Below are 22,682 nucleotides of genomic sequence, written 5' to 3'. Positions count from 1 at the left end.
ACGCACTCTGCAACTTCTACGCCTGCTTTTAGCACAACTGTTTTCCTCCTTTATTTAATCTTCCCTGTCCAGAAATAATAAAAACAGGAGACGGAAAGTCTGAAGAGTGTTTTATTACCTCCTCTTAATTTTACGCATCACTACAAATACATTCAAATAATAGGACAGCGACGTTCACACTTCCCGTTTAAACAATACAAAAACAGACTGCGACGTCCGTTGTAAATAAAATAAGCAGGACTCATATATGAGGCTCTTTGTAAATAAACACCAAACTAAAACATATCAAGTAACTCTCTCGTATCGGTTTTTATGTTGTGCAACCGTCCCTTCCTGTACCATTTACCGAGACAACACTAACCACGTAGAACAACTTATAAATGTTCCCCCTACTCAGTCTTTTGTAATACACATGACGCAGGCACAAGGAAGAAAGTCAAGGGACTGTAACCTTTTGATCCGTACAGCAGATTTTCAGTCTTATTTGTCTGACTAAAGATCCTCCCCTCCCCTAAACCTTCTTTGGAAGAAAAACAGGATTTCTAGGCATAATATCTAAAAAGATAGAACTATGGCTGCATACATTGTCATCTCTTAAGTGCTTTGTTTCCTCTGAATAAAACGGTGCAAGGAAAGACCTCCATCTGCAGAGATAAACATATTTTCAAGTGAGCCCCTAAAGACAAAACCTCAGAGGTTAGTTCCTGTCTATGTAGGTTTCATAACTTAAATTAGTTTTGACTTGTTTTGTAGGTTTCATAAAGGGGGTTGAGCTCAACCCTAAAGTCTCATAATGTGTAAATAAAACCAGAGGAGCTTTAACTGGTGCAAAAGTAACCTGAATATTTATACACCCTTTTTTCGCTATTTTATATCTGTAGGCACCGGAAAACATCACAGTATTTTATGTGGCTCTTACTCCTCCAACGTTGCAAAGCTTCCTATATTTCATAACGAAGTATTTTTAAGCAGCAAAGTTAATTCAGTGAGATCGGGAGTGAGAGTGAGCTGGCCTGAAGAACAGCAGAGGTAAGCACTACAAATAAAACTTGAGGTGAAGGTGTCTTAGTGTACTTGAGACTTTAAGGAGACAGGAAATAAAAGTGGTGATTGCTTAAGATAAAAACAGAGGGTTCGGTTTAATAGTGTGACTCAAAACCGAATTGGAATGATGCATCTTTAACATAATTATTATTATTAGTTTTAAATAAACTGAAATAACTGCAGCTTCAAAATAAACTGCATTAAATCTGGTCTTCAACCATCAGCCCAAAACCTTCTCCAAATACATAATTCCTCTTGATTTAACGGTAGACATGTAACATGTAGAGTCATAGGTTATATTTATACGTGTACATCTGTGGGTTAAAGTTTTTTCTGAGATTAAAAAAAAAAGTGACATTCTACCAGTCTCTAAACTAGCAAACACCTCTGCTGTGGGGGCAGAGGTCAAGCTTCTTCCTTTTTGTCTTTTTTGCCCTCTCCCTCTCCTTCCCCCGTGTCGCTGACATCCCGTCGGCGTTTGCGGTTGCGTGCGTTGGCCTTAGACGCTGGAAGCGACTCCATGCCCAAAACCTTGTGGATCTGACGGAAAGCAAGAAGCCGCAAAGCATGCTGGGATCCAAAAAAAAAACAAAAACACGAAAGGTCAGAATGTGGAGATTTATGGGCTGCATCTAACACTTTGTAGCATTCAGTTCAATTACAGTGACTTTCAAAAGCATTCACACCCTGTGGGGCTTATTTTAAACCTAATGGGTTTAAAATAACCTGCATTAGAACCAAAAACTTCAATAGACTTTTGAGACTTTACAGGACATAAAAGTTAAACAAAATGGTGCATCTATGTAGAGTGGAAAGAAAAAGATGAGTGGTATTCAACATGTATGCACAAATAAAACCCTGAAATGTGTATTGTGCATTTATGTTTAGCCCCCTCCATTTGATACCTCTAAATAAAATCCAACCAACCATCTTTAGAAGTCCACAAATTAGTACAACATTACATAAAGGAGTCCATCTGTGAAGACGAAGGAACACAGCACACAGTTTAAAGTAGCTTAAGAACATCCTTAGCTGTAAATATCTCACAGTGTTGTTCTGAAAATGAAACTAACATTCGTAAACATGGCCATCAACGTGTAGAAGGGGCTTACAGCGGCACAATCTAAACATTGGAAGTTTTTAGACTGTTCTTCATTTAATGAATATGTGTTTGCAGACATTGTGCTTTATATAAAACTGATTGGCTCACATCACGAGTTATTTAATATTTTTATGAATATAAACAATACTTAAGTATTTTAAAATCATTGGGGAACAGAATGGAACTACTGGTTAGGGGATGTATAAGCCTACCATGCATCAGTTCATACCTGCTGATTTGTAGGGCTATTTATTTATTAATGTACAGTACTTGGGATTATTAAAATACATTTTCCTAAGTGGATAGGGCACCAAAACTGGCTCCAACCCCAGGGCCCAAATCCTTTAAACCCGACCCTGCCGCCCACTTAAACTGACAGGCAAGGCAGGAGGGTAATAATCAAAGAAGCAGCCAAGAGCTCCATGGAAACTCTAGAGGAGCTGCAGAGATAAACCATTCAGGCTGGAGAATCTGTCGACAGAACAACTATTAGTGATGTACTCTACAAATCTTTATTGTAGAAGAGTGGCAAGAAGCCTTTCCTGTCTGGTTTGCAGTTCGCCAGGAGCCACGTAGGAGACAGGGAACCAGTGAAAAAAGGAGTTCTAGTCACATGAGACCGAATTCAACATTTTTCCTTGCATGTAAAAACCTGTGCAATGGAAAACTAACACTGAACGTCTCATATCTAACTGAACATAGCACCCTCATGGTAACACGTGGTAGTAACACCGTCATGAGGTGGCTTTTCTACAGCAAGATGGAAAAAAAAAAATTGTCAAGTTTGCAAATGACTTTAGACCAGGGCACAGGACTTTCAGTAGATCAATAACTAAATAATGTTATCTATATTGTTGGCTTAGAATTAATCTCAATCCAGACCTAAACCCACTAAATAAATCTGTATTAAAAACTGTTTTGTCAAAAAGGTAGAGACAAAAAAAAAAAAAAAATCAACCTGCAGATGTGAAAAGTTGTTAGACAAATATCCAAAAACATTTGTGTTGCGAAGAAATAACTCAAAGAAAGGCTGAATACAAAATACACATCACACTTTTCAAATTTTGCTTGTAAAATAAAAAACTATACATTATTCCATTTCATAATTATTAATTACTTAATTTGTGTCATTCTGTCGTATAAAATCCCATTGAACTGCACTGAAATTTGGAGTTTTTAAAATGACAAACAGCATGAAAAATAGACGTGACATAAATGCTTTCGCAGGGCGCTGTAAAGCTGCAGGTAAGTACCTGTGTGCTGGCAGTTATGTCCTCCCGGGCTTGAAGCTTCATGCTCTCCAACACATCTGTTGGCTCCTTCTCACAGGGATCCATCAGGCCAGGGCCGTCTGTATGACGAGAGAGAACGGTAACGAACAGAACCACTTTGCAGCCAAGTTCAGTTGTATTTGCTGCGTCACTGTGGAGCAAAAACAGTTCCCATAATAAAGTTATTTATTATGGTTGTGCTAATTTGTGACCTGGAAGCAGGATGCCTGTGGAGATGCACTCCAGGACCCGCCGCATGGCCTCCCCGGGGCTGAGCGGGCCTGAAGCGCTGCTGATCACCTTCTCCACCAGCAGCTCCATTGCCTGACAGGAGAAAGGTGAGCAAACTCTAGCTTATGTTTGCACAGTCTTTCTAAAACCACCAAATCTGAACCTTTTCATGTTTGGTTGAAACCTCCACAGCTATTATTCATGCAATGATGATATTCATTTTAATTTATAACTACCAGAGAACTGAACAGCACTTACCCAGCTGGGCAGCTTCCCCCAGGTAGGAACACGCTGACGTAAATCTCTCAGCACCCGAATGACGATCACACAGGACTGCAATCCATTTGCACGAGCCTTTAGAGAAGAAAAAGAGACAGCCTCGTCAAAAGGGAGCATTTATTTCTGAGAATATGGACTTCTGTTGCGTCAACACTACAATGTAAGCACACAGAATATTACATAAATTTTATTTACTTTGAACAAATTGAATAAAACAAAAAAAAAAACAATAATGCATATGCAAATGTACATACCTGTACACAAGAATACAAAACAATGTTTTCAACATAAGAATCAGCCATTTGGGTACATAGCCTCGACAATAAAACATACTGCATTCGATCTTACATAGAAAACAATTTTATCCTATATTTAAACCATCTAATATTATAACATATATTCTACTGTTTATATATATCCTTCTTCTTCCATGTAACTTTTGCACTGTAAAACTGATCTGAATCATGGAAACATTTCTTACAGTACATCTAAGAATAAAAGAGCATATTTGTAACATCAACAAAAGGATTTTCCCCCTAGATTTTACCTGAAACCATTTGGCATGTCGGAGGGAAGCCAGGTTATCCAAACATTTCTTCATGTTTAAAACATCAGGAGGATCCTTCTCTGACATATCTGTTGAAAATAAAAAGCAGTTTTACTCGACATCTTGCAAAATTCACATCATGACAGCAGTGTATAGCTCAAGTTACTACGTTTGGTCGAGAATAGGAATATCTCTCATAGTTCATGCAAGTATGACATTAATAATAAAAAAAACATTAGATTCAGCAGTCAGGTAATCTGTTTTAGTCAGTATTCAAGAGGATACAAAACAGGCATCAATAAAAGGAGAAACAAAACCAGTCTGGAAGACAGTTTCTAAATAAGACAAGTAGTAAGAAAAAAATACAAATGAGTATTCAAGAATGAAAACCGAAACAAGACATTCCACATTTAGAGAAAAGAGGCCATGTTTGAGTCCAATCTCCACCTTTTACACACATACAGTTAGGGTTGCTCTCTCAAAAATAGACACAACTTATGAAACGAAATACATTTCCTTCAAAAGTTTCTGTTGATGTCCACCAGCTTGGAAACCAAAGCAAACAGTGTTATTAATTGTATTATTTGTGACATTCAATGATGATAAATAAAACTGTCTGCACTGACAAAAAAAGGAAAGAAATTAGACATAAAGGACAGTTTCTATTTTCCAACATGAGCACTGATCAGCCACAACTTTTAAAACAAATACAGTTACTAGGAGCAACCAGGATTATTTAAAAGTAAAGACAAAGTTCTGCTAAAAAAGCTCTGGTCTTGACATTCACGTAGCACTCAACCACCTTTCTCTCTATTACAGCATCGTGTGCAACTGCATCAATAAAACTAGAAAGACCAAAAGGGTACAGGTCCTGCTCTGTATTTCCCCCACCCAAATGAATCAAAGGATCAGCTGCTTTCCTGGTGCAGGACTCCAGGAAAGCCCCAGAGTTCCCTTTCAGTCGATTCACTCGGTACAATACATAGAGTATGGGATATCACACACTGTGTGACATCCCAACCTCTAGGTATTGTACCTCGTTCCTTTCCTTCAGGGAACAGTAGTTATATGATTACATTACGTTTTGTTTTAAAGGCTGGAAGGAACATAAAACAATAACAGGAGTTTGCTTTATGGCCGATCAGTGCATTTCCTTCTGCTTTCTCTTTTAGCCTGAGATCAAGATATTATATTTTTGTAGTTTTTACCCAGAAAAATCAAAATTGAGTCATTATTCTCCCAAATTTAAACTCGCATCTACTTGCTCCTCAAATAGAACAATGATCATTTATGTAAAATGTCTCCACGCTGTTGAAACCAAGTTTATTCTCATTTATGTAATTTTTCATTCTGAGCGTGGTAGACTTCTTGTTTTTGTTTCTCTTCCCAACAAGCCCGCAAACTATAGAAGAACAAAAATCTACTTTGAAACAACAAATGTGAACACGATGGTATCTCTCTAGAGAACAAAACTCAAACATGTAGAGTCCGCCTTGCACCCTTCTGCAAACGTATTCTAACAAATCAAAACAACCAGATAAAAATAAGACTGATGAAAAATATAACAGGTGTAATGATAAAATTAGCAAGCACTACAGAAATAACCTAAAACCTGTTAGAGAAAAACATGGTTCAACAGTGTAGACTGTCAATGCAGCTGGTCATCTAAATGTGAAGCTTTTATTTGTAAAAGCAAATGTGGTTAGTGATGACTTCACTAGTCAGCCATGGGGTTTCCACATTTCCACATTAAAGAGAACTATAGACATTAGTTGTCTTACATGGGAAAACAAAAAAAAAAAAAATCAGTTTTGAAGTCTACACTATAATACCACTTAGAATCAAAAATCCACATTCATTATAATTTTCAAAGGTTTAATTTAGGAGCGGTTCTGATGCTCTGATGTCAATGAACATGAAGATTTTATTATTCTTTAAAAAAAAAAGTCCTAAAAATGGGTCAACTTGATTTATCAACATTTCTTCTCAGTGGTATGTGCATGAGTGTCGTCTTCACATGACTTTGGCCTGCTAGGGACTGCTGATACAGAATGAAAGCACTGATCAACAAAGCCAAACAAAATACAAGACCGACTGAAAACATCTGCACCATGTTTTCAAAAATTATTAAAAAAATAAATAATAATAATAACAATAATAAAACACAATATACTGAAATAATTACAGTAACTAAAGCAGGAAAAGCAGTGATTGCATCACAATGATTCTGGTCTTTTTCTCTTCACTGTTAATGGGACCAATCATAACGTTATGGTTTATTTAAATTCCTCTAATAAAAGGTGGGATCAAATTCCAGAGAAAGCAGAACTTCCTCAGACTGCAAGAGCAGAGTGTCTCTCTGCCCACATATTCCTTTTTTTTTTCAGCTCTTTATTGGTTTCTAACATATTATTTTTGTTTGTTTACAAGGCAGAGTTTTCCATTTTGAAAGTCATAGAGTGGAAACTAAAAGAGAGCCACTTACAACTGGTGTTAAGCTGATACTTTTTTCCAGTTATAGCTGGATTTCTAAGAGGCTAGTGACAGGTATGTCAAGCAGCAGACTGCAGGCCAGTGCACCCAGTCAGTTGTGCAGCTGACTGGGTGCACAACTGACCCAGTCAGCTGCACTGGGTCAGCTGGCTGGGCTGACTGGGTTATTTTTTAAATAAATGTCTAGGACATTTATTCAATTTCAATTTGTTGTTGTTGAGTACAACAACAAATTGTTGTAGAGAAATATTTGCTGTTCTTTCTGTTTCAAATTGTTAAGCGTCAATTGTATGGCATGCTTTAGGTTGTAGAGCAGTATTTTGAAATATATACACTTTGCTAACAAGCAGTAGTGGTAGGAAAGCAGACTCAACCAACATGAACACAACAAGTCTTTTCAGTGTTTGTTTTGGTGTCCTCCCATCTGCCTCTTCAAAAAGATGTAAGCCTAAAGGGAAACTGTCAGAACAACAGAGTCATTTTCAATTATTAAAATCAGATCATTGTGGTGCAGGTAAAAAACACTCCAGTACCGCAACATACTGTAGATAATGCCTCAAGATGATGCAGGAATGACAGACTTACCATTTACTTCAATGTAAATCTTCTACATATGAATGGTGGTGTTTATAAACAGAAAGTCTACTGGAAAGATGTTCATCCCTGGGCATTATCAGAACAATGACTGTCGTCTAAGATAAGGTTCTGGAAATTCTGCATGAGCATGCGTTCATAAAATAAAGACACACCCTGTTGGCACAGAAAGGTCGGAGAGCCCGGCTTTTGATTCCCATTAGAAAATAAATGGTCGACTAGTGTAGCTGCAAAAAAATGGGCAGATAAAAAAGTGGGACAAATAAAAAGGTGATTAAATTGTTAAAGGTTAAAAGAAATCTTAAATTTCGGCTTTGCAAAAATCCCAACATTACTTAATTCTGTGGATTACATTTAAATCCCTAGACGGAGGAGTAAAAGGGAAAATATGGGTATATTAGGTGTATTACAGATGTGTACTACACATTTGGTTACTTGGTACTGAAAGCTTTGGCTTCTCTAACCTTTCTCGGCCGCTTTTCCTTCTGCCTGCTTGTCCTTCTCAGCAGCAGTGTCCTCCCTCATCAGCGGCGAGGTGAGAGAAATGGTCACCTGCATTTTGGGCTCCTGGCTTGAACATATCACGATGTTCGCCTCGTCGGGATGAGCCTGCACCTCATACTGATCTTCAGAAAATGTCTGCCGGTTAAAAGGACACTTGGATTACTCACTACAGAGGAGGAAGGGTGTAGGGATAAAAGTAGCCTTGTTTGGTTAAGTTATGAGGCAATACTACTGTGTTTGTAGCCTCTGTTAAAGGCCATTGGGATTGAGTCTCCTCATTAAGAAATATAAGGGTCACTATGAGTGATTTCTCTGATGGGTCATGAAAAATGTATTTAAAGACGTAAAATTTAGAAAATAAACTGGGAGGATAATACAATAAGTCTCATCTCACTCTGTAGGATTCAGGTGTCATAACCAGGCAGTAAATCTAAAGATCAGTGGAAAGCTCCTTGAATAAAACATTCATACTGCCTCAGCAGGAGGGAAAATAGTAAGCATCACATGATAATGTTGTATAAAGTTGTCTCGTAGCCGCACACAAAAAAGCACATTTGGGTTAAATATAACAAAACAGATGTGGAAGTATTTCTCCCAAAGCTTGAGTCCCCAGATGATGTCACATGAAGAGAGTCTAGACTAAAAGCAATGAACTGAAAACAGACCGAGTGTCACTTTAAGGTTTTGCGGTACAATGCTATTCTAGCGGATACCAATTAAAGTGTAGAAACAGAATTAAAGCCAGGAGCCAACTAAGACTTTCCTTGAATGTTTTTATGTTTTGTTATTACAATTCACCAACAAAAGCCAATCTTCTTCTAGAGTCTCTAACAGATTTGCACATCAACAGATTAAAATTCATGTCTGTTTTTCTTTGCAAAACACCAGATTGGAAGGAGGTCCTCTGTGACCAATTTTCAAGCTTTGACACAACTTCTCAATTGGATTTTGGTCTGAACTTAGACGAGGCCATTATGAAATTAATGTGCTTTGCTCTAAATTATGCCATTGCAGCTATAAATATAATATGGAAAACATGAAATAAGGAAAAACGAAGCACTGTAAATGCTACTGTCCACTGTATTGAGGCAAAGTTTTGACTGACTGAACTTTTAGGTAATATTTCAAAGGCGTGTACCGTTTTTGAGGATAAACTGTTCTTATTTATGTCTAAGCCAACTTGAAAAATTGACTTTAATACTTTTTCTAAGGTAATATATACAGCGATGATATTTGTGAAGTCAAATTTTAAAGATGCTGTTCTTCTCCCACAGCACAAACATCAGGAGAGGAAGCCTCTGGTTCTCATTTTACCTGTTTCACAACTACCTCTCTTTCAGCCAAGTAAATGACAAGACATAATGTTGCTTCCTCTTTAAGTAATGAACTAATGACACAACTTTAAAACTGCCTTTGAATAATATCCTTATTGTTCCTTTTTTAATCTCTCAAGATCATATCTAAGAGGAAGTACCTCACCCAAAAAGCCCAGAAAATACATATTTGGAATATAAAACCCATCTTTCAAATGATTAACTGAGCGCTTACCAATAGTTCCTTTGGCAGCTGTTTGGCGATGCTCTTCAGTAATGACACGGTGGGTTTCTTAGCTGTTAGTAGTATGAGCTCCACATTCCTGTCCCCGCGAAGCAGCAAGCCTTTGGCTAGGATCCCCACTCTCATCACACCTTTTAACAGCCGGGCTGGGTTCTCAGCGCTGACAAGAACAACGGCACATAAAGGTTCAAGGCTCAACTTGAAATATATTTCCAAATGTCCACAGACTCAAAATAGGGCACTAAAATTAAAGAAGCAAATTAAATATTGTCAGCTTGTTGGACGTTTAAATATGACGTGCTGACTTTATTTATGAATGGGGAGAGTGAACTCTCCAGTTACAGCAATCATGACTTGGGCTACCTTCTTTAACCACAGGTGTTGCTGAAACTGTGGTGCCCAATACACCACAGGAAGTGTATCTAGATACTGTGACCTCTCCCCTCTCAGTTCACTGCTACTAACGATACACAATAAGCAATAGCCACACACACAGAGCGATGTTACCTCTGCTCTATTAAAAGTAGACCAACATCTTGTAACGTCTTGATGTAAAACATGTTGTCTCTAAAAGCAAATAGGATTTATAGCAATTTATCAAATCTTTTCTTGCTTTTGAAAAATAGAAAGCTTGTATGGGTTTTCTGTATTTTTCTCTGAAATGATAGTGATACATTGTCACAAACGATATGACTCTATTTGTCAAAAAGGTTAAAATCTAAAATCAAAGTTTCACTCATTCGAACAATTTTAGGATTTATCAATTATTTTTCATATTTTCTAGGTTTAATTTTAACATTTTGATATCCAATGCAGCACATTCCAGGGTTGTGCTGCATTCCATGACAGTATATCTAAGTATGAGAACGTCTATGTTAGAAAACCTACTGTCACTTTAGACATTGTCATTTTACTCAAAACACTGTGATAACTTGCCTTGTAACCTCTCCCTCAGCAACAGTAGAGGGGATTGCTGGTTCCTCCTTGTCGAGCAGAGAGTCTGACACCAGTTTCAGAGCTCTTTCAGAATGAGAGACGATCCTCTGAACAGCTTGAAGCTCCTCTTCCACCGGGTAAATAGTCGAATGCTTGGCCATGATGTGACGATCATCAGCAGAGTCAGGGCGCCGGACACAATTCTTAAAGCAGAGACACACTCATGGTCAATGCTAATATTCCTTAAATCGCCCATTAACAAACAACTCCTTGCTGTCCCAAAGTGCTGTACATACAGTAAAATCAAATAGCATTAGAGTGAAATAAACATGGCACATAAGTATTATTAAAATGTGCATAAATATATATTTTTTAGGAGCAGCACCAAACTAAATATTCTCTTATTTTAATTTAGTGGTAGTAAATTAAACGGTGAATCTCAGTGGTCTGACTGGAGCATGATGGTGCTACATGCCAGAAAGCTACATTAAGATATATTATGCTCCTGCTTTCTCTTTCAAGTCAACGGGCAAGTTGATGCATTTTGCATGTTTTATTATGCCAGAGCTATTTTACATACACTTCCAACAGTGGGTAAAAGTTTGAGTTTAGCAGACTAAAGAACAGCATTAACTCCATTGAAAATATGTTTTAATCATGGTAATATTCTCAGTTTTGTTTTCATTTAAGCTTAGGATTTATTTCCATTTATGATATATTTTTTTTGGTTTTTAGGACAAAGTGGAGAAGCAATTTTTTTATTTACAGAACGAGGCAGATTTGAATTTCATCCACAAGAGAATGAAAAGTAATATCCTGCTTATACAAGACTAAATAAAATAAAAAAGATGAAACACACAAACAGGGCCCAACATAGAACCCTGAGGGATGCCATATTGAATTGCTGCAGAATAATACTGTCCAAGGCTGACATAGAAAGCCCACAGGATAAGAGAAGTACAATTTAAGAGCAGTGTCTGCACACAGTTCAAGATATGGTGGAGGCACTGATGGTGGACAGGTCTAAAACTGATAAGGCAGCATTATCCTCAGGGTCAGCAGGTCGAAGTAAACCATTAAAATCTTTAATCTCTTGCTTCAATGATGACAGTGCTATGAAGAGTGATAAAATTAATAATTAAAGTCTAATCTCATTAAACATAAGAAAAGTGTTCAATTTTTCTTTACCAATCCACCATACACACCAAATGAAGAACAAGATGCTCACCAGTAGAGGGGGCACTGGCATGCCAGGGCGACTCATTAGAGGCGGAGGAGGTGGAGGAGGCATCCTGCGCCTCTGCTCCCCCCAGTACATCTGCTCCTCCTCCATCCTTCTCCAGTACATGTCCTCCTCATACCGTCTGTATGAAAGAGGGACAATTTACTCATGTAAAAAAAGTCAACTTTAAAAAAATTCTTTGTTGTAAAATATTTTGTTCTGAACTACTCTCTAGAAAACGAGTAAAAAATGTTTCGATAAACAAGGAAAACCATGTGAGTGAGAGGCATCACACGCAGTCTGTTCATGTGAGTCTTACTGTCAAGTGGTCAACTTCACCCACTTCCCTTTTACTGCCGTTACCAACGTGGATGCAAGTTACTCATTCTGACTTTTTTAGTCACTTCTGTAGTAACAATAACATCTTTCAAAACTGACGTCAAAATGGGAAGAAGTTTAGGCCTGTGACAAAGAGTCAAGCCTGACCTCATCTCCATGTGCCAGCGCTGCTCATCCTCTCTCTGTCTCTTCAGCACAGCCTTCTGCTTCTGCTTCTTCAGCTTGCTCTCTTGAAGCTTTCTGGCCCGATTGCTCGGCTTGATCTCCACAGGCAGCTCTGGGTTCACTTTTTTCTGCAGAAAAACAGAAGTTGGCAAAGCAAATGAAGACAGATACAGGTTTTTCTATTGCCAAATCTCATATTTAAATTTACAGAGCACAATTGTTATATTAGGTTGATAATGTTTATGTTACATTACCCCCAAAACTTCTTCCTCATTTCTTCTTTAATCTGACTTGAGAATTAAGTTGCTTTCTTTCATTTGAAGAGTGCAAAAGGTTGGAGCAACAGCTTCTTATTCCCTCTGCTTTATTTATGTGATGGTGGAGACGTTTCAGGATGATTATCATTATTTTTCACATTAAGATCTCTGCCACATTTACATTTTACGATTCTAGACTCATTTCTTTCCCTTCAGTTTATTATGACATTTGAGTACAAAAACCTAACATAGTTACATATTTTTAAATGTTCATCTCAATAAATCTTGAAACTGTACTGTGGCTGGCTTTCACTTAGGCAACCAGTTGTTTAAACTACAATTTTGCAATAAGTAACCTCTATTATACAAAAATCCACCACAATAATAATTTCTTGAATGCTAAACCTAGATCAAGAATCTTGGGTCCAGTTTACAAAATAGAAGTGAAATGTACTAGAGGCCAAAAAAGCTCTAAAATGTGCCTTTGAAAACTGTGTAAAACGTCTGTAAATCTGACATTTTCTTCTCCAGGTTATTAATATACTTACATAGTCTTCTTCATGTTTTTAACAACACAAGCACTGGTACCTGTCGCTATTAGAAACTTTTCCTAACTTTAGCTAAAGCTTAGTTAGGAAATAAATTGGCAAAACATGAACACACAGTCAAGACCAACTGCCAATAACTGAACAACAAAATTGCACCTCACTTGTAAGTTGTACCTTTTTTAATAATGAAGCAGAGTGAATGTGAAACAGGAAGCTTTTAAAAGAGATGTTCAGTTATCAGCAAACCTAATACTGTCAATCTGAAAAACCGATTCTAATTAAACATCTCGCAAAAAAATAAGCTGCAGAAACCACCTTGAACCAAGAACAACAGTTCAAACTAAGATTTACAATCTTAGTTTGAACTAAGATGCTTTCTGAAAGTAAAGTGGGCAACTTAAGAGGAAGTAGAAACACAAGCAGCTCAGGAGTTTTAAATTATGACTTGATCACACAAAACACTAAACCAAATCATGCAGACATCCAGGCATTTTGTGGGAGCCACCAATCATCTACAACTCTTTGAGGAAACTTGGGTAACATAAGTTAAAAGTATTTCTTAAATTTATTTCTTTCAACTCAGTTAAACTATCTGTACACCGTTTTTCACCAAAAAAATTTTAATTTTCAGTTATAGCATTGTAGTACAGATGTATGTGAAAGGGTAAATCAAGCAGGAAGCAGCTTAACCGCATTACAAGGTGTCTTACTTTGTATTGCAGCCTGTGCCTTCGTCCCTTTAGGTGCATGTCTTTAGCATTGGGGTCATTGAAGCTGCACTCACAGAGTTTACAGTGAAATCGAATCACCTTTCCATCCTCGTTGCGTACCTGAAAGCACAAGACTCCAGTGAACAACATAAATAAATCATATTTTAATTATTTAGTTTAAAGCATATTTCAAAAACTATTTGGCCTTAGGAGGTGTTAATGGTTTAAAAGAACAGCAGCACATAGTAAACTACCCCAAATTTTAGTTTGGAAACAAGGCACTTTGTAGAACAACAACAGCCTGAAGTATTTATCATAGTTGAGATCTCATCAGTCCCTTACATCATTCTGAAAGAATGTTGGTCCTTTTTCTCTTTTTTTTGAACAAGACATTGTTCATGTGCAGCTCTGTCACAGCATTGCAACACATTCCTTCCCAGTTTTTTCACCCAATATGCCTGGCCATGAAGTGAAGGTCAAAACAGGTAAAGACATTCATAATAAAATGTTGTAAATTATGTGTGAAGCTTCATATGTTGTGACATTTTTAGCAACCATCAGAGGTTTGTTTTTTCCACTTGTAATGAAGTCGATACCCACAAGATCCTAAAAATACATATATGACTGATTCTGCAAACATTCTGCAGTAATTAAAGTAATCCTACATATAAGAATTACTTTGAATAAATATCTGCTATCTTCACTAACACAGAAACTCAAGCAAAACCCTCTAAACTCCTCTCCATTTTTTCAAATATAATTTCAAAATGTAATAACAAGCCTCGTCTATTGTTTATATTTCTCTATAATATAAATTTTTGTAGTGCAGATTTACTTGAAAAATTGATGCAAGACTGCTTCAATATAAAATTTTTGTTACAATGTACATCAGTTTTGTAAAGATGTATATAAAGCCTTAAAATAATTTTAGATTATATTGCAATAACTTAATGATACCAAAAAATAAGCAAATCAATCTTATGTTGGGGAACGATTGTTTTTGATGAAGCTTAGATCATATGAATATTAACATTCCAATCAATTTCTGTACAGCAAATGTTACTTACCCATTTTTTACTTTAGACTTTTCTAGTTTTCTGGGGTACAAATATGACATAACATACAGGCCCCTTTCTTTTAGCTACTCTTCAAAATGGAGGAGCATGTACATATAAGGAAGACATGCACTAATCTTAATAAACTGGGGAATTACAGCTCAGATACACAGACAGAACAATAATTAAATAGTTTTAAATGACTGGAACTGGGACAAACAAGAATGGAGTGGTATTCTATACAGCCACCAAACACATACTGATGGCACAGGAAGTAAAAAAACATCTCAACAGTTTACTGTTAGTACCAATTGTTCAAACTATTTTAAATTTTCTGAAGACATATTTACAAGGGATTCCAATAATGTGGGGAGCAGCTTAATTTAGTATGTAAGCTCAATTATATCAAACATTTTACTTTATTATTATTTCACAATGAGACATCAGCAATGGTTGTCAAAACCACCAGGAGTCAAACATAGCAAAGTGCTCTTATGGGGATGTGATCATTAATATTTTCCTCTTACCTCCTCCACATAGTCATGTCCCACAGGCTGGATGTCTCCCTGACCTCCAGCCTGGTCAGATCGCTCATCTTCAGTCTGTGGCTCCATCTTCTGGACTGACAGCTGAACTGGCTCCTCCTTAGTCACCACAGTCATCACAGGTGCTGCTGCAGGAGAGCTGGCCGGCTTGTTGGCTGTGAAGAAAAGCCAATATTTTAAAGAGCTCAATGAAAGACACTGTATGACTACATATTATATTAATAATAACAAAGTGGGTGAGCTCATTATTCACAAAATCTTGTGTGTCTGCAACACTACAGCAAACAATTTTAAAAACCTGTGAAAATGATGTACAGAAAAGCAGAATATGCAACAGTGTGTAATGTTGAGATAAACAGTTTTATATTATCATTGATTTAAATCAAACTTACAAGTCAGCGTTATTTTGGTGGGAGCTGGTTTCTTGATTGGTGGGGCTGTTTTGGCCGTGGTGGTCACAGCCAACTGTTTGGGTGTTACAACCGGGGTTGAAACGGTCGAAACCAAGGCAAACACGGAGGTTGATGCTGCAGGTTTCCCACTTGTGGAGTTTGTTGTAACTGGGGCAGAATTCACCAACACTGGTTCAGTGGAGGGAATAGGTTTGCCAAGCTTGGTGTGAAGTTTTACCACCTATGCATGAATGACAAAGAAACAGAGGAATATTTGAAAATGTCAATTTGAAAGACCTAAACTGACACAAACCACAAGAGGACACATGGCAGCTTCCAGCACCCTCAGAGATATAACTTGTTAGAAGACTGCAGATAAACATAACTAACCTTCTGGTGTTTGGCTCCCCGGATATGGGCGGCATAAGCGTCAACCCCAGTACACGATACATCACACAGTTCACAACGTAACTGGGTCTGGACTCCTCTGGGTCCATTGGTGGTCCCAGTCTGCCCCCCTGCCTTCAGGGCAGCTTCCTTTTTTTTATGTTTCTGACCCTCGTTGTGTTCCCGGTACGTCTAAAAGTGGAAACAAAAAAAGAGAGGAAAAAAGCATCACTCCAATCAGATAAAAAGCTGTCATATTTGTATTCTAGCTTTGATAAGCAGCAATCTGCAGCACAATAAACAGTTAAAATCTCAAACATTTCACTACAAAACTAATTTTTACATATTTCATCTCTGCTTACCTGAGGGCCTGCACAGCTGATCTTGCAAATGTCACAGTAATGAAGCTGAGACTGCTTAGGGGGCCCTTTGGGCCGTTGCAGCTTGTTCTGGAGGAAGGCCGGCTTTTTGTAGGAGTTGACGGTCGGAGTCGTCACCATGTTGCTCCCTGAGGTACTCCAAGAGGAACTTGTCAACTGTTTTGGTGGCTGCTGAATGGAGGGCTGGGGTTGTTGCGGCTGCTGCGGTGGAGGCTGGGGTTGGGACAGAGTTTGCTGAGCTGGCTGGTAATAGGAGGGGGTGGATGCAGAGGTGTAGCCAATAGAATCGTAACTGGAGTAGCTGATGCCTAAGGGGGAGAGGATAAAGAAGACACTGAGGACTTATGAAGAAATGAAAGCAAGCAGAATGTGGGTCATCATAAACAATTAGCTGTTACAAAAAGGAAAACAAGACAAGATGTCCTTTAATTTCAGCAACAGACAGCTTTAAGGTATCTACAACAAACATGTAGTAGGAAAATTAGCTTCCTCTTTTAACTTCTGATGAGTTTGTATTTGGGTGGGCTTTGAAGAATATCAACAATACGGAAATTTTTCTTATTATATCTTCAACTATTCTGCAGTCAGTGCAGATTCAGCATCAGTTTTCACTGCAGCTGTATTAAATTACAGATGAATTCACTCTTCTTTTTGAACTGACTGTATTTCAAGAATAGATGTAGCTCTTTTTATCTTTTTTAGAGTGGATTATAAAATCACTGAACAGATTGCAACATTGTAATAGTTTGCTCATTACAATGCATTATTAAATAAATATCGGTTTTTGGTAAATAAAAAGAAATCTGAATCTTCAGTGTAAAAATTGACAAAAAGAGAGTTTCATCTGTTTTCTCTCACCTGAGTAGGAGGTAGCGGAAACGGTGGAGCTGAATGAGGAGCCCGGTGTGTATGATGAAATGGGTGTTGGAGGCTGTTGGACGCTAGTGGACACTGGGTAGATGTTATAGCTGGTTGACACAGCACTGGAGGGGACCAGAGGTTTGAGGGCAGTCACCTGTCTCTGGGGCAGAGGAGGCTGGCTGTACGCAGTGGAGGGAGCTGGGCTGTAGGCGCTCTTCACTCCTACAGAGACTGAAACAAAGCAACAAGATGAAGAAAGAGCCAGTGTGAAAGGTCATGCAGGAAGCCCAATTTCAAAGAGTTGCTGATCTGTGAGTTATTAAGAGAAATAATTGTCTAAGTCAATAAAAATCAGATTATTTCATTCTTATAAAATAATCTGACAAAATGAAAAACATCTGATCAACATTAAAATATATAAAACATAATATGAGAAAAACAAATGTTTCTTACCAGTCTGGTAATAGTTATCTGTGGGCGTCCTCTGAGCTGATGCTACACTCGTTTGGTAATACTGTTTGTTGTCATAAGTCGTAACTGCAGCAGGACGCACGTAGCTGTAGTTTTCCTGCTGCTGTTAAAATAATTTAAGGAACACTATAAAACGCATAGAATTTGTGTCCATTTTTAATGAAACACAAAACATTCAGGATGAAAGTTACAGCAAATTGTGTTAAAAAGCTTTAAATTACATTATGTGCAACAAAAGAAGTAGAGCTAGCTAAAGAAAATTGTAACATGTAATTCAAAAGAGAGGAGCAAAAATGATAATAGAAGAGAAGGGAAACTGACCATGTCTGAGTATACCTGGTACGTCTGTGGGGTAGTGGTGGGCTGTGGAGGATCGGGCTGCCTGTAGGTGTAGTCTGGAGGTGCCTGGTGGCTCTGGTAGGCGGGGTAGGGGGAAGAGGCCACAGGCCTGGCTGCCTGGACTGGAGCTGGGGAGTAGGAGGCAGTCACTGCATGGGCCACTGCTGGAGCCTGCTGGACACTGTAGCTGGCTGTAGAGGGATGGGAGTAAGCCGTGGGAGGCTGGGTACTAAATAAAGGAAGAAAAAAGCAAAGAACTGGGTCAACTTTAACAGCAGCACAATAGTTAGTAATTGGCTAAAAGTTAAGCTTTTTTCACAAAATAAGATCATATGACATGCTGCTTCTAAATATCGTGTACCCTAGATCATGTATCGGTACATGATCTCTGATCCTGGTTCAAAATGGGTCACAAATACAACTAAAAAAAATTCAATCAACCACTTCAAAGGTTATCCCTACATTTGAAGGGATCATTTTATGAACCTCCAATCATCTCCATTACTTTTTTGACAGCTTGACTACACATTAAAAATTAACAGATTCCAACTTTGTAGATAGTTCTAAGGCCATTGTCTTAATTTTCATCATAAGTTTGCAATAAGACACAATAAGAAATACTCCTTTGACATAATACATTACTATTTGTTTAAAAAAAAAATCAGAACCCTTTTTTTTTTGCTGGATGAGAAAATCAAAAATCTCAATGTCCAGTTATGCGTTTAGTGTCCAGGTGAATCCAACTGTCTACCTTGATCATTTACCTGTTTCACAATGAGATACCATCAAATTTCCTTGTTTTCTTCAGTCAGTCAAAAGACCAACAGCACATTAAACCTATTAAAGTTTATCAATAATGTTCTTATCTAATCCAAACTGATAACTTATCTATAAATCTCATTTTTGCTTTCTTTCATTTCAATATTAATAACTGTTTTGTGTCCAGCTTCCATGCAGGCCCTTTTGGCTTCAGCTGATGACTCAAGCCTCTTTCCCAAAACAGTTTTGTAATTTTTTCACAAAGACAAGCCTCAAGCCATAAATCATCTTGCAGCTACCTTGATGGAGCCAGTTTTCCTGTAAATCCTTCAGGCTGCGGCAGCGCAGTAAATCTTGACTTTAAAGTCAGACTTTATCAGTGCATCCAGACACATGCAGGAATTTGTTTTGGACCAGGGTGCTTTCATTTTATAAACATAACATGTGTAGTATTGATTTTATATAAAGACTGTAACTTGGTCCAGTAGTGTAACTTTTTCTGTGGACATGTAAATGTAAATGGTTATTTCAACTACATGACTTCCTACATTTTCTGAAGTATATTTTTGCACAAGAATATAACCTTACATAGAATATCCTTGCTACTATAAATTTTAACTTTATGAAAATATCCAGTTAAAAAAAGCTTCCCATGTACCTTTGAGGAATGTGATAGGCCTTACAAGTAAACAAATATCTTTCTAAAAGTGGAATAATAAATTTAGAAAAGACATCTGCGAGGTTGAATATGTGGCCATGTCAACAGGGATGGGCAATATCACATTATATTATATTACACATATTGTATCATAAATGGTTCTCTCTCTAAAATAGAACTAGGCAATATGGACACACAAAAAGAAAAAAAAGCACAATATTTTTACTGCTTTAAGCAGTTTTGAGTTTCAATAAAACTGGTAAAACTAATTTTAATAAAAATGAATAACTAATGCTATTTATTTGTTTAAACCCCATAAACTAAACACACAATTACCTAAAGTGGTAATTGTTATGGATAACAACAAAGTAAAAAAATAACAATTACTCAACTAACAATATACTGATGAACTAAACCCGTTTGCAATAGGGTAAATATGTTTAGTACAAACATAAAGTAATAACATTCAAGTTTTCATAACAAGTTTCAAGCTCGCCTGGGAAAAACTCTTAAAGAAGGGTGACTACTACAAGACATGCCTGATAGGCCACATGTATTGTCTGATTAAATTTTACAGTGCACCTTTACGGCTGCACTTGACATTCTCTGTTCCTTCATAAAATATTTTAATTTCACTGCCCTACTGCAAATTATAAACACAATTACCTCAATCAAAACATAAATCATTGAAATAGTAGTTGTTATTCTTCCACTGTTGGTTCACATATAAAAAAACGAATTAAAGTTTGAAAATATGATTGAACATTGTTATTATTGTGTAGTGTTTAGCAGGTGTAGTGTGGTATTGTGAAGCCTTTTCTGTCATTTTATTCTTAGAGCAATATTTATGCTTAGTTTGTATGCATTGATGAATTTGCATCCAAAACAACTGTGATTAATTCTTACATTTTTATTCTCATATTTGCAATTAAGTATCAGCATAAATATTGATAAAAATTATAGGTTTATTTTTGCTTTACCATAATATGAATCTAAGCAAAGCTGTATCACAATAGCCACTGCCATATAAAGACTTGCGATATTGCAACTGCAGACTGCTGCCTGGATGCAATATGTGGTAGATTTCTATACTTCAATTGCTCTGCATTTACACTTGGCATCCAAATAGTTTACTAAGGTATATTTTAACAATAAAGATACTAAAGCTAACAGAGAGTGGTGGGGACATAATGATAATGGAAAACAGAAAGAGGAATGAGGGAAATGTGTGTTAAACGCAACCATATCATCAGAATGTTCCACAATGATATTCCAATTGCTTGAACTAGAATACACTCATTGAACTAGTCCAGACAACAAGACCACATACTACAACTGTGACAAGTTTATAGTTACACATAAAATGATTCATACCCATGAAAGGTTTTTGGCCTAAAGTAATTTAATTTTACCAACACGTTATCTCTGACTGAAAGTAATATTACTGCTTCAGAGTGGCACAGCCAGAGTCTTTAAAGACTTGGAGCTTAACCACATAAGCTTCATAATCAAAATACCAGTGCAAACATGCAAAAAGCTGGTCAGCAATTATAAGGTTTGATTACTGTAAAGATCTTCCCTCTAATTATTGAGAAACATAATTTCAAAGTACCAGTTTTTATTGAAATGTCTGATACATGTTTAAAGACATTGTTTATCATTTACAGGGTTTGTTGTTATAGTTTGAGAACTTCTTTGTTGAATCAAAAAATATTTAAAATGTAAATATGCCAGGATTATGTATCGTTATTGAGGGAACGGTACAAATCAAATAACATTTGACCGTACTTTAAAATGGTAAGGAAAATACATTTTTTCACAATGGTTGGATTTTCTTTTAAATGAAACTGTCCAAAAAACTAAAACAAAACACACATTCTAAAATAGTATTGTGCATTATAGATCTAGGCTACTTTTTTCACCCCCAGTAAATTAAAATGTATAGACAAATAAAGCAGCCAAAGGTTTTTGGGGGGAGGGGAGGAGGTATGTTTTACTGGTATATGATAGGAGTTTAACACACTCTTTTACATAAATGTATGTAAAGAAACGTCTTGTGTTAAGTTAATCATGGGGTAGTGCAAACTCTAATGATGCACAGACAGTGCTATAAAGCTATTCCTGTTTGCCAAAATTTGTTGGCTGGACTCCAGGCCAGAACAGGAAACCTTCGCAGCACACTGACCGCAGAATAATTATAATTCAATTTATAAGAATACCTGTCAGGTTTACAGGAGATTTATTAATGACTCAAGTTTACAAAAAGTCAGACCTGGCGGTTGTGTCACTAATTAGCTGGTTTTCTGCCTGCCCACAAGAATCCAGCTAATTCTGTTCATGCCAAAAACTTTGACTGCTGAGAGAGCTCGGCATTACTGGAGCAGTGTGAGCCTCCATAATCCCAAACACCGGCCAAAAATCTTACCTGCCGCCGCAACCGACTCCATTGTCGAGCCGCACAAAGCCTGCTATGCCTGTCTGTCCCTGTTATGTCCCATTTCGGCATGAAACAAAACAGCCGGAAAGCCTAAGGCTCCATCTCCACAGAGGATGTCCGCAATGTGGGGTTCATCTAATGTCAAGCTGCACGTCGGTTAAACGCTGGCCTGCCAATTCGGTTAGCTAACGCTAGCTAACCGTTACCGAACCAGAGGGTCGAGGAGCCCTCTGACGACCCTGTCTCCTCCGATTATCCTCCAGAAACGGGTAACCTTGACTTAACTCGAACAATGACAACAACGTATGTGGTGTGAAATACCTGTACTGCGGACTGGCACCATGTGTGAACCCGAAATAGTTGCTTGCAGCCATTTTAGCCGAGCTCCCCGGTACAGTACAGTACCACAGACTGGGACAAACAGCAGCGACGCGAAGGAACTCAACATCAAGATAGTTCCCCACCCTCTCTGCTCCTGCGAGAATGACGCTCAAATAGGACCTAAAAATAGATTTATCTCTGACATGTGCACGGTAAACACATTACAGAGACATAAATACGGATAACTTAAAGAAAAAATAATTAGCAAGTGGTTTTAA

At 37.5% G+C, this 22,682-nt stretch overlaps 1 protein-coding gene across 3 annotated transcripts; it reads right to left on the bottom strand.

Moving 5' to 3' along the window:
• Positions 1–97: 97 nt before the first annotated feature.
• On the bottom strand, positions 98–22,537 carry zfr2 (zinc finger RNA binding protein 2). 3 transcript variants are annotated; one of them, XM_028027561.1, is made up of 19 exons: positions 22,405–22,537; positions 18,212–18,458; positions 17,873–17,993; positions 17,417–17,650; positions 16,541–16,866; positions 16,182–16,370; positions 15,792–16,032; positions 15,382–15,554; positions 13,800–13,919; positions 12,267–12,412; positions 11,787–11,922; positions 10,559–10,761; positions 9,614–9,782; positions 8,026–8,200; positions 4,475–4,563; positions 3,907–4,002; positions 3,630–3,741; positions 3,400–3,497; positions 98–1,614 (listed from the first exon to the last, which is right to left on the bottom strand). In XM_028027561.1, the coding sequence occupies exons 1-19, from the start codon at positions 22,455–22,457 to the stop codon at positions 1,450–1,452; spliced, it is 3,093 nt and encodes a 1,030-aa protein (XP_027883362.1). In that variant the 5' UTR covers positions 22,458–22,537; the 3' UTR covers positions 98–1,449. The 3 variants fall into 3 exon arrangements, with proteins under 3 accessions (XP_027883362.1, XP_027883363.1, XP_027883364.1); XM_028027562.1 differs by having other exon boundaries at positions 17,873–17,990; XM_028027563.1 differs by having other exon boundaries at positions 18,227–18,458.
• Between the last annotated feature and the right edge of the window lie 145 nt (positions 22,538–22,682).

Source organism: Xiphophorus couchianus, chromosome 9, assembly GCF_001444195.1.
Source record: "Xiphophorus couchianus chromosome 9, X_couchianus-1.0, whole genome shotgun sequence".
Classification (NCBI taxonomy): Eukaryota; Metazoa; Chordata; class Actinopteri; order Cyprinodontiformes; family Poeciliidae; genus Xiphophorus; species Xiphophorus couchianus.
Note: the sequence above shows the minus strand (reverse complement) of the source record. Positions and strands in the feature narration are given on the sequence as shown.